This window comes from Argopecten irradians, chromosome 3, assembly GCF_041381155.1.
Source record: "Argopecten irradians isolate NY chromosome 3, Ai_NY, whole genome shotgun sequence".
In the NCBI taxonomy this organism is placed as follows: domain Eukaryota; kingdom Metazoa; phylum Mollusca; class Bivalvia; order Pectinida; family Pectinidae; genus Argopecten; species Argopecten irradians.
In genome coordinates, this window is record NC_091136.1 from 32,085,154 (window position 1) to 32,100,459 (window position 15,306).

General features: G+C 34.8%; 1 protein-coding gene across 2 annotated transcripts; it reads left to right on the top strand.

Moving 5' to 3' along the window:
- The first annotated feature begins 456 nt into the window (after positions 1–456).
- On the top strand, positions 457–12,111 carry LOC138318244 (molybdenum cofactor biosynthesis protein 1-like). 2 transcript variants are annotated; one of them, XM_069260444.1, is made up of 10 exons: positions 457–633; positions 1,371–1,506; positions 1,740–1,907; positions 3,428–3,660; positions 4,453–4,524; positions 4,885–5,037; positions 5,504–5,614; positions 5,977–6,097; positions 6,547–6,609; positions 6,954–7,094. In XM_069260444.1, the coding sequence occupies exons 1-9, from the start codon at positions 490–492 to the stop codon at positions 6,600–6,602; spliced, it is 1,194 nt and encodes a 397-aa protein (XP_069116545.1). In that variant the 5' UTR covers positions 457–489; the 3' UTR covers positions 6,603–6,609; positions 6,954–7,094. The 2 variants fall into 2 exon arrangements, with proteins under 2 accessions (XP_069116545.1, XP_069116544.1); XM_069260443.1 differs by lacking the exon at positions 6,547–6,609 and having other exon boundaries at positions 6,954–12,111.
- The last annotated feature ends 3,195 nt before the right edge of the window (positions 12,112–15,306 follow it).

Consider the following 15,306-nt stretch of genomic DNA (forward strand, 5'->3'; position numbering starts at 1 on the left):
TATGGATCTCAAATACAACTATTTGGGCAGCTACAAACTGGAATTCGGAATGACAACTAATTTATGTTATAATTAATTAATTTGAATTATAACATTGTTTAAGATATGGATAATTCCTGCGTCCATAAATTATCTTATTAAATCTTATGATCTAATATTAAATAAAAATCTTAAGTAGGCCTAGTGCATGTGACATGCTTGGATTAAGGGCTACCAAGTTTGTTCAAATGAATAACCTTGACATTCGATCCTATCGGAGGTTTCTGTATGGTTTCTGTTCATATGCAAGAATCGGAATAACTAATAGTTTGATTTAGGAATTATTAATGCAATGAACATATATATTGATTTTTTCTAAAGGTTTTTTGTTGTTGTTTTGTCAGAAAAATAGAAATGTTAAAATAATGCTAACACGAATCTTTAATGAAATTGAACTTCACACCGGAAATACTTTTCTTGGTGAAAGGGACATAACTCAATTGTAAAAAGATGGAGGGGTGCAGAAGGGTGTTCAACATTTCTCGTCGTTTATCCTGCAAGAACGCATTTAATTCAAGAGTACAAAAAGCTACATACTGCGCTGGAACAAAACCCAAACTTTTGGATGAGGTTTATCAGGAGGACTGTGAAAATGTAGGTAGACGTCTATCATCCGCTACTTCGTAGGCAAATATAAACTTTGGTCGGTCCACAGGGCCATGTATAGTTTCTATATGAAAAAATAGCCAGAAATACATATAAAATAACACTTATTTTATATGTATTTCTGGCAATTTTTTAATATAGAAACTATACATGGTCCTGTGGTCGGTCACTTTGGTCAGCTGTTGGACACTTTCGTTTTACAGTACTCGATGCATAAATATTTAGGCCCGACTATTTAACGTTAAGTACACAAAAATTGAGTTCTAAGTTGTACTGTATATCACCTAATCCCTATTGAGATTCCTCCTCTAGACTCTTTTATATTCGGAGAGACATCTTTCAAACGTCGGAATATAAGAGAGTCTAGAGGAGAAATCTCAATAGGGATTATATATCACCCTTTGCCAAATATGCCAATGCTTGAATTGTTATGAATTTTCATTGTATTTATGGTACCACACTGTCACACTTTGACCTACTAACCTACATGTACATTAAACAATCACTAAGGTGGTGTAGGACCGTATCACTTTACGTACACCTGTTCAAGTAAATATAGTATCATATGGTAATCATAGGTAACGTGACGAAGAAAATTCCAACTACATCTATAAAAGTCTATTGAACTTATAGCTATTCCATACCTAATATTTTGAGTTGAAAAATCAGTCTTATATAAAATGATTTTTTTTTTTTTTTAAATTTTGACTTTAAATATTTATTAGGTGAATATTGTTGAAGAATCTATACCTTCTCTATCTGCAAAGACCGATCCCATTGTCAATAGTACTCTGACTGATACATTTGGTAGACACCACACCTACCTCAGGATATCATTGAGCGAACGATGCAACCTCCGATGTAAGTTATTATCAGTAAATCATTTACTAGATTTACAATTATTAACAGGAGAGGAAGAATGTAATGATCAATCAGAATTCCAACCCAGAACATCCAAACAAAGCTTAAGATGTTTTATTAACTTGAAATAACTTTTAATGCTAATCATACTGTACTATTTCCTTATAAAGTCACTGTTTATCTCCTATTGTGTTGTTTGTATTTTTTTGTATTGAATAATTTTATGAATGTAGGCCAGTACTGTATGCCAGAGAATGGTGTAGACCTAACACCGTCCCAGAAACTCCTGTCATCAGAAGAGATCCTGAGACTGTCAGAGCTGTTTGTGAGGGAAGGCGTCCAGAAAATACGACTCACAGGTGGTGAACCACTGGTCAGGAAGGATGTGGTAGAGATCATTGGTAAGCTTTAAACTGTATAACCATGTGAATAATATTTCCACGTCTTTTTTTCTTCTTTTGCACAGTGTTCTCCCGAGGCCCTTTCCGCGTAACGGTCCCGTTACGTGGAAATTTTGAGCCGTTGCACGGAAATATCATCCGTAGCGCACTTTCAGCCTCCCGTTGCACATCAATAAATCAGACCCCCATTTTCTCTAAGTAGGTCTACTGAATATAAACCTCATAATAAATCCCTCCTGCTACCTGACATGTAGTACTCTTATAAATTTACGATGTCTGTCATGCCGCTATGCCATGTGGTTGGGTCCATTTTTACGACCGTGACAGTGTTGATTACTTGTGATCCGCAGGGGTGCCCTGCCATATTGTACTGTTAAATTGCATTGATAAGTAAACACAAGAGGTGTGACTACTCCCTTACCAAGACCTCACTGGTTCTATTTAGCAGTCTGGGGATATAGGTCAGCTAGAGAGAGGAGAAATCATTGATCAAATTACTTTCAATCATGTGAGCTACGCAACGTAACAGAAGTAGGCAGCACATCGGCAGTTTAGGAAACAAACTGACACCTTTTCAACAGATGTTTTGATTATAGCTAGTGAGCATCATCCCAAAAACAAACACTGCTTGCAATTATAAATGATTTACTCACGTTTTTAATGTCAAAATAGGCATATATCGCTGAAAGATGCCACAAACTTTGCAACCAAAATGGCAATGGCCGCCATTTTGGTGTTAAGTAATTGTAATAATGGAGCCAGATCGATGGGTATTTATAAGAAATCCGGATTTGAAAAAAATTCCAAAATTTGTAATTTGTAAATTTTAAGCATAATTGGATGATAAGAAACATGTCATATAAAATTGTACAGATATGTGTTAGAAAAGACTTAAATTTTTATGCAGTGTTTTATCAATATTTTTTTTTAATCTAGATCTTAATGTTAAATTTACAGTACCATACAGTAACTACAGCCTGTTTTAAATATTTGAAATACACAAATAGTGATGGAATTGGGGGCATAATCCCATTATTGTCTAGAACTGTAATACACATTAAAATAATCTTAATTTAAAAATTTAACTAATTCTAATAATTTTTAAATGCAATAAATCTGAATTCAGTAAATGTGACAGTGAGATAAAATGTTAATATTTTTTGTTATTTTAATTTTTATTATTACACTAGGCCATTAAAATTAAATCGGGCACAAAAAAATTATTCGCGCTGCGCCGCGCAGTTTGCAACGGGAAAAAATTACCATTGCGCAGTGAAAAAATCCTGGGGAGAACACTGTTGCACTAACTATGAAATGAGGAGGGGGTAGTATTATTACCAGTATGTCCCTTTGTGTCCATGCATTGTCATCTTGTAAGTAATAAATAGCTTTTGTCATCTCAATGTTTAGTCTGTTTATTGTACTTACTATAACATTAAGTCATGGAATTAAAGCTGTTGTAATAGTTAATTAGTGTTTTTAATTCATTTGTACACTAGTTGTTACTATTTTGTTTTCAGAAGGTTTGAATAAATTCAGGGACCTAGGTCTACAGACCATTGCTATGACAACGAACGGAGTAACTTTAGCCAGAAAGGCTCCTGCTCTGAAAGAGGCTGGCCTCGATCTTATAAATGTTAGTCTGGACACTCTAGTTTCAGCAAAGTTTGAATTTATATCTCGTCGGAAGGGCTGGGATCGTGTGATGAAAGGGATAGATACTGCTTTAGATCTAGGCTATGATCCAGTGAAGGTGAGTGATGGAACAGTTTATCTGATGGTAATAAAGTGTCACATCTGTTTTCAGTGTCTGCATAATGTATGTTTTATCTGGTATGTCTAAAGCCAATATTTATTACAGGATCAAAGGGCGAGTTATTTTAACGATCAGGTAAATTTAAATTCCTACTGCTAAAGAGTCACACCTGCAAGGGATAACTAATTAGTGCATTAATTAATTGTATATTTGTATCTACATACTTGTATAAAAGTCTGTACAATAATGTTTGTATAAATATCTATAAAAGCCAGTTTGTTATATGTTTATTGTTAATTAAAAAAAACATGTATGTAACTGAAAAGGGCTTGTGAGCTTATGGTGTGGTGAAGCATCAACATTTCCCTTTTAATTACTTCTTCTAAGATAACATAATGATAATGGTAATATACTTGGATGAATGGCTACCAAGTTTGTTCAAATGAATGACCTTGACTTTCATTAAATATCACTGGTTAATTTTTTTTAATCAGTTACTTGGACATCATGTAAATAAGTCCCAAGATCTAATCTTGGGCTTTTCATATTGAATTTCTAGATGTTTATCTTTGTCTTTCAAAATCTTTTTATCATTGAGATGTTCAGATTGAAGACTGTATATTAATTATAAACAGTACAATTATGCCAGGTTTCTCAAGTGATCATATGACTAGTGACTAAAGGGTAAATCTGGAAAAGAGAAGAAAGGTGTTTTTTTAATTTCATGAAATTTAAAATCACAATATTGATAATATATTAGCATGCATGTTTGTACCTTGATACTTACAGGTCAACTGTGTTGTGATGAGGGGCCTGAATGAAGAGGAGATATGTGACTTTGTTGCTTTTACAAAAGACAAGGTAATTAATTTAATGTAATTGTGTAAATATCCCAGGAATGTTTTTGAACTTGAGTTATGATAGTCACACTGCAATGTACATTATTAGTCAAATTAGTTGCATGTCAAAATTTAAAGTTGCTGATACAGTCATGTGAGGATATGTTCAAAGAGATGTGTATGTACCAGTTATGAAAGCAAATAATATTCCACTGTTACATTGCAGTATTTTATTGGTGGTATTGAAGATCAACTTTTCCTTACATAACAAAATTATACTACATTCACACATTATACTACAGCATTTAGATATGTTCTTTTGGACTTTTTTCACATACTTATTACACACCATGTATACAAATTCATCTTTGTCTTGTTTCAGAATGTTGATGTCAGATTCATAGAGTACATGCCGTTTGATGGGAATAAGTGGAACTCTAAGAAAATGGTCAGTTATTTAGAGATGGTGGACACCATTAAAGCCAAGTGGCCAGACTTCTCAAGGATGAAGGACCATCCAAATGACACATCAAAGGTAAATGTCAATATTGAAACAGGGATACATGGAAATAGGACATGATGTTGGGGCAAAGAGGCAGGGTACATCTGTGAGGGGAGAAGCAGGCAATGCATACTACTAACCATGCATGCCTAGCTAGAAATAAAAACTGATGCAAATCATATTGAATTAAATGATAATAATATGATCTTACATAGTTTGCAAAGAATACCTTTTCAACCTAAACTTTTACTAGCTGTATGGTCACACTACACTCTCCTATTTATTTACATATATTTACATGCATTAATGATCCCGATGTGTCACTAATAGAAACTTAATTTGTTTCTTATCATGTTCATGTTCAAAATGCTGTAAATTATTATTTGTATGAATCTGAAATGTAGCTCTGTCATGTAACATGAAACATCTTATAACTTACTAGTAATACAAAGTCATGTAGTATATGTAATATATATGCGAGTAAACATAACCATTTCAGGCCTACCGTGTACCTGGCTATAAGGGACAAGTGGGATTCATTACCTCTATGAGTGAACATTTCTGTGGAACGTGTAACAGAATCAGACTGACTGCTGATGGTAACCTCAAGGTAATTACTTCTTTGAATCAGTAGTACCATGTAGTGATAACCGTTGTTAACCATTTAGTTCTTCCGTTGATAAAACTATCATAATTATCAACATGTCATAGCATGCAATACATTTATCAACTTTGTTGCACTGTGTAAAAAGTTTACATTACGTGATTTTTTTTGGCTCTCATTGATTAACTAGCCTCCCTGTTAGCTGTTAATCACTGTGATTTTGTAAACACTAAGATTAATTGTTGAAAATTCAGTCCTAATATCTACCTGTATATATCATTTTTTTATTGAATTTCATCATGTTGCTATATCACTGTAATGTATACAGGGATCTGTTAACATGTATTTATATCTGTCCATACTGGCAGGTTTGTTTGTTTGGTAACACTGAGGTGTCACTAAGAGACGTGATGCGGGCATCCTCAGATGACACTGAACTAAGGGAGGTAATTAGTGCAGCTGTGAAGAGGAAGAAGAAACAACATGCTGGTTGGTTTTCTTGTTAACTTTACAAAACAAGAATTATTTTTCAAATATTGATCTTTTTCTTTCTGAATAAGGCATTTTTACAATTTTTTAGATAAAAAGAGAAAAGTTATTTGATTTGACCACAGAGCTTAAAATGACTTCTAAAAGTTTCCCTAAAGAAAATGTCATCAGATGGGTCATAACATAATGTGCATGTTAAGACCAGTTTATAGCTTTGTGTTAATAATATTGTATTTATACCTTTATAATAGGACATAATTGTGGCGTTCTATCAGGGACATGACAATCACATATCCTTATTTCTGTGCAGGTCTGTGCCAGTGAAAGAATTTGTTTACACCATATATGTTGTGAAAGCATGATGAGAAATTTAGAAATAAGGATTCGATCTTAACAGGTTTGATTCTGAGCAGGTAGCCATGTAGTGCATAGACGTCTTTGTCTTTCAGGTATGTTTAATTTGTCAAAGATGAAGAACAGACCAATGATTTTGATTGGTGGTTGACTGCTCAGTAAGTAAACAAAAATACTTGAAATCCGTTGTCCCAATGTTAAATACCACGCCCCTATATAACACAGAAACTTCTAATGCTTTGCTACAAATTACCTTGAGCTGCTACCTGACCTAATGTCATCAGATCTGAAGGATGTGTTGAAGCAGGAATGATATATTACTCTACATAATACCTACATAAATACATACATGACTACCTGCTTCAATATCAAACTAGAAGACAGGATCATTCATTTTCCAAAAATAATGATCTTGATTGTTTTTGAACAAGTTTTATGTAAATTTATTTTATTGTATTGTTTATCAAAACATTGCTCTTGAGAATATTTACTTTTATTTTAGGCTTTTTAGAAGACAATGAAGGCCTTAAATACCCGAGTGATGTTTTAACTTTGGGGACCTTGTCAAACTCGCCTGTACATTCCTTGACTACTTTAATGTCTACCGGTGTGTTTTCCACTGCTCTCTTGTCTAAAATAAAGCCGTATTACAGCCAGGTTAGACAGTGCTGGACAGGCGATGAGGAGAGTATGAAATATTGGGAAACTGACCGTCGGGCCAGATTAGCCGAGGCTGCGAAGCATGGGGAGGTGGAGGATGAGGATGTCGTAGAACAAGATATTAAACAGTATCATCATGACTTTTATAACCAGATATTAACTAGAAATCCTGTAAATAATGAAAATGACTGTGATAACTTGACTCATGTTGATGCTGCAGGCAAAACAAAAATGGTTGATGTTGGAGCTAAACCGGACACAGTAAGGACTGCTGTTGCCTCGGCAACCATTTATGTTGGTGAGAAAGTTTTTGCATTAATCAAAGAGAATAAAATGAAAAAGGGTGATGTACTGTCAATATCACAATTAGCTGGAATAATGGCAGCAAAGCGCACTTCTGAACTCATCCCACTCTGTCATAACATTTTCATATCTGGAGTTGACATTTCATTTGAATTAGATGAGGAAAAGCACTGCATCCATATTAGGTCTGCAGCAAAGACTACTGGGAAGACAGGCATTGAAATGGAGGCTATCATGGCCGCTTCAGTGGCAGCCATTACGATATACGACATGTGTAAAGCTGCATCAAAAGAAATGGTTATCAGTGACATCAGGCTTGAAGAGAAGACAGGAGGTGTAAAGGGGGACTACCAACGACACGAATGATACATTTGCTGTAAACTTGAACCAGAAAGTTGAAAACAATTTGTGAATAATTTATTCAATTGAAAATAAGAATTTCACTGTTTTGATTTAAGATATATGGGTTAATTTGATTTTCTGTTGGAGCATTTTTTAGAATAACCAACTTTGCTAGCCAAGGGTATTCAGTAAAGGTAAGTATCGTACTGAATACCCTTAGCTAGCGAAGTTGGAGAATAAGATGCTTTTGGATATACTTTTGTGCATCTACTACTGGGTAGATAGTTGTATTGTGATCAAAACTGTGACCCAAATCCTTGAACCAATACACTTTAATTCAGTTATTATTTTATTTATACCACAATATCACATAGTTAGTCAAAGTTGTTTTAGTATTTTACCATTATTGTAAATCTCACTTTATATCTTTGCAATCCTTTTTTGGCTTCCCAATGATGTTGGACAGATGAGAAACTGATGATAAACTAGAATATTTTGCCACATTTGTATTAAATACAATTATTGTGAATGTGATATGTTTCACTAGTAGATGTTATGCCATTTATACATTCTCTCCTATTTTTACTTTTTTGCACTTTATTTCATTTATTAGAGTGAGAATTTGAAAATTTATGTATATATAAGTGTTAAAGATGCTCCACCGCCGACAGAGCATAAATGATATTCATCACTTGAACAATAATTGATGTTTAATCGTGTATATATATGTCTAATTAACACAAAAAATAATATACAATGATTTATATTTCCTTTGGTGCATGCCCAATCAGTACTTCATTCCATATAGGATATAGTGCCATAGAATTTTTTGGGATCCAATTAATTATTTTTTGTAATTTTAACTTGAAGTAAAATTAGAAGCTCAAACTTTCCAATGGTGGTAATAGTGTAAAATAAGTTACTTTTGTAACTGAAGAAAAACACAAAATCGTTTGAAGCCATTTGTCAGCGGTGGAGCATCTTTAACTTGTATAAAGTGAGTATAACCATGATCATGAATATAATACATTTGAACCAGTCTTAATCATCACATACTTGCTTGATGCATACAAATATTTCTATTATTTTCCCAACAATCTATGACAATTATATTTTTACCTGTATTCAATTTGCCTCCAGGATCAGAAAATAATTTCTAAGGTATATTTAAATAAATAATTTGCATTACTGCACATGACATCAAACTTTGTTTCCATCATGTTTGATCTTTTTAACTAAACCAAACATCAAGACAAATTAGAATCTTCTGAATAGTTTCAATTTTTCTATTGCTCAATATACATTTGTTCTTACTGTGTTGATACATTATGTGTCACTGATCATTTCTGTATGTTCTTTATAAATATCAGTATGTGCCATAATACCTGTATTAATTCAAGCTTAGGATATTTGTAGATTTAGATGCAGTACGATCAATACCATGTATAAGAAGGCAAGGGCATTTTATGTTACACAGATATTTGATTTTTCATCACTTATTAGATATCAAAGATTCATGTAAATTACAGTCTTAGAAGTTTCCGCTTTATTAATGCAGTCTTTACTCTTCAAAATTTCTCAGGTGTATAAGATTCTCCATGATCCTTCATTCCATCTAGAAATGTTACTTATAAGCGATAGTGTATACATGTATTGGATTTCTTTTACGTAAAGTTTCATGTCTTCTTTGTTTGACTTCCGATATTGGTATCCCACACAGTAATTTTAGATCGGGTATCTTAACATACAAGACCCCTCTGCATGTAGAGTTATTATGATTTATGCTCTAGTCCAATAATTCTAAGTGAATCTTTTCTTCCATGATGCTCCAGGTCGTTAAGCTTGATTTCTGCATCATCATCATCATTTCTGTCTTATCTCTCGCTGCATGTAGACTTTCTATTTCTTTCTCTAGACTGACCACTGTCTTCCTGAGATCCTCATTGTCCGTTTCTAACTCGTAAATTCTTCCTTCTAGACGTTCAGTGATTTCTTTGTTTTCTGCGTGTATGTCCATTTTTAGTTGTTTGATCTGCCTATCAAGGTAGTCTCGTGTAAGCATAGAGGAAAGAAGTTCATCAAGTCTATCTTCTACTGTTCGTCTATCTTTCACTTCGCTACCACATCCACTTTGGCGTTTATCAGGTTTACTTGTAGAACCTCCCCTTGTCATCATTCCTCCAGCTTTTTCTTGAGTAGGTAGTGGCATGGTTAAGCTGACAATACTCCAAAATAACTTTACAGGTATATATAGATCCAGGTAAATCTTTGTAGCTACATGTACATGTATAGTGTGAGGTGAGTAGTAGTCACTGTAGCGATTCAGTCCATATTCAAAAAGTTAGTTGCTTCAAATCACACTTTTTAGAAATATCACTTCCAAAATAAATCCAATATTCCGAAAGTCTGTTCTACATAACAAAACAGAGCCAAACATGAACTTTTGAAGCCATCTCGAAAAGGTGTTTTGTTATAGTTTTTGCAGAGCAAAAAAATCTTCGACTGTCCACTCACTACGTGACGTCACCAAGCTGATGTAGAGTTATTATATTCAGGTATTTAATATTCACTTATAAACTAGTTTCATAAATCTTCAACATGCATATTCCATAAAAAGTACCTGTATATAAAAGAATTTCACCTAAATAGACTAAAATAGTATATTAATAAGTGGTCAAAATGTATTTTTACTAAATTTAAGGCCTGTAAATGTTATACATATGCTTAATTTACCATGAAAAAATTACCCCAACAAACTGCCATATGCATGTTGGTCTCAAGGTCAGCTCAGATTGCTTCTTGTTTGACTTCAAATAGGATCTAACTATCAATGTGATCAGACAGACATGTGTTTATGGGCTAAAGCCAAACCCAGTCTTTTGACCATACAAAAAGCAGTGTAAACGTTTGTAGTTATATTTTTCAGTGATAAATTTGCTTGAATAATTTTCTTCTTTCTTGACAGGTTTTAGAAACCTTGTTCTATAATTTTCGGTGCTGCCTTTCGTTTCAGTTATAGAAATTTTGTTGGGATGTTAAACATCGTACAGCAAGCTTTTATTAAAAGGTAGTAAATGTTTTTAGCTCACCTGGCCCGAAGGGCCAGTGAGCTTATGTCATGGTCCGTCGTCCGTCCGTCCATCCATCTGTCTGTCCGTCAACATTTCCTATAAATCGCTACTTGTCCTAGAGTTCTGCATGGATTGTAACCAAATTTGGCCACAAACATCCTTGGGGGAGGGGGAACAGAACTTGAATAAATTTTGGCTCTGACCCCCGGGGGGCAGGAGGGGTTGGGCCCAATAGGGGAAATAGAGGTAAATCCTTTAAATCGCTACTTGTCCTAGAGTTTGGCATGGATTGTAACCAAAATCAGCCACAAACATCCTTGGGGGAAGGGGAACAGAACTTGTATAAATTTTGGCTCTGACCCCCCGGGGGCAGGAGGGGCGGGGCCCAATAGGGGAAATAGAGGTAAATCCTTTAAATCGCTACTAGTCATAGAGTTCTGCATGGATTGGAACCAAATTTGGCCACAAACATCCTTGGGGGAAGGGGAACAGAACTTGAATAAATTTTGGCTCTGACCCCCCGGGGGCAGGAGGGGCGGGGCCCAATAGGGGAAATAGAGGTAAATCCTTTAAATCGCTACTTGTCCTAGAGTTTGGCATGGATTGTAACCAAAATCAGCCACAAACATCCTTGGGGGAAGGGGAACAGAATTTGTATAAATTTTGGCTCTAACCCCCCGGGGGCAGGAGGGGCGGGGCCCAATAGGGGAAATAGAGGTAAATCCTTTAAATCGCTACTAGTCATAGAGTTCTGTATGGATTGGAACCAAATTTGGCCACAAACATCCTCGGGGGAAGGGGAACAGGACTTGTATAAATTTTGGCTCTGACACCCCGGGGGCAGGAGAGGTGGGGCCCAATAGAGGAAATAGAGGTAAATCCTTAACTTGCTACTAGTCATAGAGTTCTGCATGGATTGGAACTAAATTTGGCCACAAACAACCTTGGGGGAAAGGGATAAGAACTTGTATAAGTTTTGGCTCTGGCCCCCCAGGGGCAGGACGGGTGGGGCCCAATAGGGGAAATAGAGGTAAATCCTATAAATCGCTACTTGTCCTAGAGTTCCACATGGAATGTAACCAAATTTGGCCAGAAACATCCTTGGGAGAATAAGAACTGAGTTTGTATAAATTTTGGCTCTGGTCCTGGGGAGCAGGTGGGGCAGGGCCCAATAGGGGAAATAGAGGTTAATTCTTTAAATCGCTACTAGTCATAGAGTTCTGTATGGATTGTCACCAAATTTGGCCACAAACATCCTCGGGGGAAGGGGAACAGGACTTGTATAGAGTTCTGTATGGATTGTCACCAAATTTGGCCACAAACATCCTCGGGGGAAGGGGAACAGGACTTGTATAAATTTTGGCTCTGACACCCCGGGGGCAGGAGAGGTGGGGCCCAATAGAGGAAATAGAGGTAAATCCTTAAATTGCTACTAGTCATAGAGTTCTGCATGGATTGGAACCAAATTTGGCCACAAACAACCTTGGGGGAAGGGGATAAGAACTTGTATAAGTTTTGGCTCTGGCCCCCCAGGGGCAGGACGGGTGGGGCCCAATAGGGGAAATAGAGGTAAATCCTATAAATCGCTACTTGTCCTAGAGTTTTGCTTGGATTGTGACCAAATTTGGCCACAAACATCCTTGGGGGAAGGGGAACAGAACTTGTATAAATTTTGGCTCTGACCCCCTGGGGGCAGGAGGGGTGGGGCCTAATAGGGGATTTAGAGGTTAATATTAAAATTCCTTCAGAAAAGAAACAATGAACCTGTATTCAGAACATTACTTGGCATTACAAACCAGGTGAGCTATACAGGCCCTCTGGGCCTCTTGTTTGTTGTTGTTTTGTGTCATTTTACAGTAACATATATATTATACAAATGTACATGTATAAACATTTGTAAAGGAAGTGATTAAATTATTTCTTTGTGTAACCAATTCTGATTTTTTAATGTTTTTAATGATGTAGAGTCTATTGATGATTGAGATATACATGTACAGGTAAAAATTAAAAATGATTGCAGATGTCATTTGCTTTTTGATATAATGTATATATTTTTCTGAGTATCAGATTTTATCCTGTATTTTGTTTCAATCAGAGAAAGCCAATTGTGATACAATGTATGTAACATATTTTAAGTAGTTGATATTATGTACCGGTATGCTACTATTTTTTTTAACAAATGTTGCATTACATATCATATATCATAATTGCATTTGTGCATTTGGAGATAGCTTTGTTAACATGTCAGGTAAATTTGCTGTATGAATTTGGATGTTTATTCTTTTATTTTTTCTCTAAATCTATTGTTGTTAAATTAAGAATTAAATTAAGAGTAATTCTTTATGGTGATTGACTCAAACTTAATAATGTCACCTGCATATACTAGCTAACTAAAACCTCTTTGAGGGCCTCCACATCTGAAATTGCTATGAAGTTATAAAATTTGAATTGTTTTGTGTCTGTTCTTTTTCTTTAATTTTGATGTTTTAGCTGAAATAATTTATATAGATGTGTGCATATACAAACTAGACATTTCATTTTGTTTTGATATTGTTTCTACTTGTAGAAACTAATGATATTAATGAACAAGTGAATAAATTTTGAATGAAATTGGCCCACAATACTAGAGAAGATTAATGTAGTGTGTATAAAATTATATTTTATGGATCAAAAGCAGATAATTGTGGGTTCATATGGAGGAAGATGAATGTTCAATTTCTTGTCCTTTATACATGTATCAACAATGGAAAAGTCAGGATGACAATCACCTGACTTACGTCAAATTTAAACTTGTGCTAAGTTTTGTTTTAGCACAGTTATATTTCAATGGATCTACCATTCAATTTTTAATATTTTCAAAATGCTAATATTTAATTATATGTTAATAATACACAAAAGAGGAAAGTTTAATAGCAAATGTACTATGTACATATTGTATAATGGCCATTATAGTATGTTAAAAGAGAAATATTATCAAACAGGGGCAACACAGTATCATGGTTGGTCTTCGATAAAAGGAGTATTTTTTCTGAAAATCCATTTAGATGATATAGAGGGTCTCTGCTAAAGCATTCAGTGCAAATCTGAGAATAGTTGGTCTAATATGATTTTATGGCATGAATGAATTTTTAGCTCGCCTATTCGAAGAATAGGGGGAGCTAATGTTGTCACCCTGGCGTCGGCGTCAGCGTTGGCATCCCATTTCACGTTAAAGTTTTTTTAGCAAGTTTCTATTTTGTCTATTGTTTAAGCTTAAGTATCATAAATGTTTATGATTTTATTTTCCTAATGTGTATGGATGCTGAACGTGATAATACAACCAATTTGGGGCCCTTTAGGTTTTTTTTGAGTCTATTAATTTGTCATATTTCCATGTTTAAACAGTAAATACTTGAACATCAACTTCTACTGAATAGGCGAGCTTTGCTGTTCTCCAACAGCTCTTGTTATGGTTTGTACTTTCAACATCTTGCCAAAGTCTACTATGCTATTGTCTGATTTGTACTTCTGTTGGAACTCCTGGGAGATCATGCAGTGGTATACTCAAAATTATACAAATGTAACCATCTCTGATGGATTGGTGACTATTTTGTATGGTGTTTTGAAATGAAGAAATAATAGAGGAAATCATTATGAAGACATTTCATGATGAATAATATATATAAATAAAATAGGTCAATAAAGTAATTCAATAAAATCATTTCGTTCTTTGTTTTACTTTGGATTTTAGCTTACATTTTATAAACACATCATGACTATGTTGTATAGTATCACATAAAAATGTTTGTTGTTTGGATACTAATTAGCGCCCCTCCTAAGTGCACCTCCCATTTCCTAGAGGCCTAGTCCCAATCCCCATTGATTTACATTGTTTTATAACATGTGATATATGTCTCTTAAAGGGACCTCAGGCTAATTCTTTTACATAATCAAGAAGCAAAATATGACATTAATGTATTGTTCTGCATTTCTTATGAAACTTAAAACATAAAATATTGACAAATTCCACGTAATTGTTTAGTACTTTAATTGATACCATTGTAATTACAAATCGTTGATCAATAGGATTAAGCAGGTACAATATGTTCCCTGTACCCATACCCGAGCCAAAGTCACACATGTTAAACAAATGATCTCCATAACCACTGAGGAGGTGATAAAATGAATTTTAGGCAAGAAAATTCACTTAATAGGGTAAACACACCACTGTCAGAGCGATTTGAGCAGTTCTAGACAAAAGTTGCATTAAGGGACAGGATTTGGCAAACAAGTTTTCAACCACAATGTGTAATGGTGGACAGCGAGCGAGTTTGAACATTTCACACGCATTTAACCACCATGGGCTTTTCTGGCATATCACAGTAAAACCGACTGATTTAATTTCCATTAGAACTGGGTTTTTCCGATATATGTGTAAATTTTAATGTTCCTTTAGACTAAATTGTCCCTTTAACATCAGCATTTTATTCATTACATGAA

Coding starts and splice junctions, on each gene's coding strand:
- LOC138318244 (XM_069260443.1), top strand. CDS start 490: ATGGAGGGGTGCAGAAGGGTGTTCAACATTTCTCGTCGTTTATCCTGC. Junction 3,661..4,452: donor TAGGCTATGATCCAGTGAAG/GTGAGTGATGGA, acceptor TGATACTTACAG/GTCAACTGTGTTGTGATGAG. Junction 5,038..5,503: donor ATCCAAATGACACATCAAAG/GTAAATGTCAAT, acceptor TAACCATTTCAG/GCCTACCGTGTACCTGGCTA.